The sequence below is a fragment of the Phalaenopsis equestris genome, unplaced genomic scaffold, assembly GCF_001263595.1.
Source record: "Phalaenopsis equestris unplaced genomic scaffold, ASM126359v1 Scaffold000276, whole genome shotgun sequence".
Lineage (NCBI taxonomy): Eukaryota > Viridiplantae > Streptophyta > Magnoliopsida > Asparagales > Orchidaceae > Phalaenopsis > Phalaenopsis equestris.
In genome coordinates, this window is record NW_018164718.1 from 496633 (window position 1) to 498673 (window position 2041).

At 38.7% G+C, this 2041-nt stretch overlaps 1 protein-coding gene across 1 annotated transcript in view; it reads right to left on the minus strand.

The window, feature by feature from the left end:
- Positions 1-1017: 1017 nt before the first annotated feature.
- LOC110024789 (serine/threonine-protein kinase PBL27-like) overlaps positions 1018-2041 on the minus strand; it is a 19514-nt gene continuing 18490 nt past the window's right edge. The window contains exon 6 of the mRNA XM_020724946.1: positions 1018-1942. Within this exon, the coding sequence (XP_020580605.1) occupies positions 1427-1942 (516 nt within the window). The 3' untranslated portion in view covers positions 1018-1426. The remainder of the gene's footprint in view (positions 1943-2041) is intronic.

A 2041-nucleotide genomic window follows, 5' to 3' on the forward strand; every position in this document is an offset into this window, starting at 1 on the left:
CCAACCTGACTAGAGATCTCTTGTTAGCAATCCATGAATTATGTCATCTAAGGAGACCTCAGTAGCCCTAATGTCAAAAGAAGGAAACTCTAGTTCCTATGACTCTCTAAGAGATAGATTTTGTAGAAAGTGGGACTTGTACCCATCAATTAAATGATGGAGATGTCGCTGGAGTGCCTACAGAAAAGGGGTCCAACTACAAAGCTAGAACCACCCACAAAGGACTTACGCCCCCGTCTAGGTTGAGGAAGCCGACAATCTTCTAGATAGAAATCATATGCTTGACTTAGTTGATTGAAGGAGCACGAGGCTCCTCCTCGAGATATGCAATATGATGCATTAATTTGCAATTAAATTTAAATTTGAAGGCTCTATTAAGGATGATTTGGGTGATAGTCATACAATGCAGCACGTTTTAAATCCGCCCGAAGGTCATGCACGAAAGTAAGAGCAGTAAGAAAATGCTCATTTTAAAGTTGGGATTTTTTATTCCTAACTTTTAATTTATCTTGAATATTTTATTTTTAAAATTTTTAATTATGAAAACTCTTGCTTATCTAGCACTACCCTAGTCGCTAGTGTAATAACCCTTACACATATATTCGGGTCTTACTAAGCGTCACTTTCAGGGGAAGCTCTAGCATTTACACAAGGATTTAGACGATTAATGTCATGATTTTTTGACAAATTTTACGTTAATTGTCGACTAAATAACACAACCATCAGAATAGATCCATTTTAACATTTTTCTACTGCTACAAATAAATAGCAATACTAAATCAGCTATGGGTGATTACCTACTTTCCATCATTTAATTAGATAAATTTACAAATCAAAATTAATCTTCAACTCTCTCAATATCTCTAAAATCCAATCAAAAAATTCATTCACACTCGGCAAAAATAAATAAAAAGAATTCACTATTTTATATCATTCTCCCAAAGCAAAATATGAAGCAGAGGACACAAAATCATGACAACCATTCTCTTATACTGTAGGCTAGAGAGGACACTAACCAAAATCATGACAACCATTCTCTTATACTGTAGGCTTCACCAAAGCTTTGAAATTCAAAGTTACAAGTCTTAATTTTGAGCTAAATGTACCCAAGTAATTATACACCAAAAAATGAGACCCTCTCATCTTCAGCATTGGCTTCCAAAGCCTGACTGACAAGCAGCTCATTCAAATGGACACCAGATCCATTCAAATGCCACATTCAACAGAAAGATTGGATCTGATCTCATCTGATCTCAAAAATTCCAAGAGAAGAAGAATGATGAATTTGGCACAAGTAAACAATTTTTATTCACATGAGAGAGGACTATAAGCTGCAGTTGAAGAGAAAGAGGAAGAGAAACTGCTAAAGCTTGGATGCCACTATACCTTCATCTTCACATGTACTATCAAAATTCCCCATCCCATTTCATTTCTTTCTCTCCCTCCAATTCCCTCCCCATACCTTGGCTTCTGCAATGGCGCGCTCTCGATCAGGATCTCGATCGAGAGCCTTAGGAGTTTTTCCCGAATGGCCTAGGCTGTAACTAGCTGAGTCCTGCCTCTCAAGTTCCTCTAAGCCCAACTTCCTTCCTGAATCACTCTGTGGTAAATCTGTAGAGTGCTTAGTTTCCAAACCAACGATGAGGTTTTTGGCTTCTTCTCTGCCCCTTGGGGAAGAAAGACATGTCCTACTGGTTTGGGGTAGTGTTGCATTTGGATCACAAGTTTGTGAAGCTAAGTATGAGAGAGCAGTGACGACATCACCTATTAAAGGTCGAGTTGCTGCTTGTTCCTGCAAACACATGGCAGCAACCGCGAGAGCTTGGTAGAGGCCCCTCATGGGATAACAGCCCTGCAGTAAAGGATCCGCCATCTTCGGAAACTTCCGACGATCTTTGAATAACGGACGAGCCTGCATTAGATTCAATGGTTTACTCGCATGCTATTTAAGTACCTATCACAGAATTCTAGTATATCTACACATCTCGCACCTAGATTATCATATTTACACATAGAGCACTCAAAATCTTTAATGTCATAT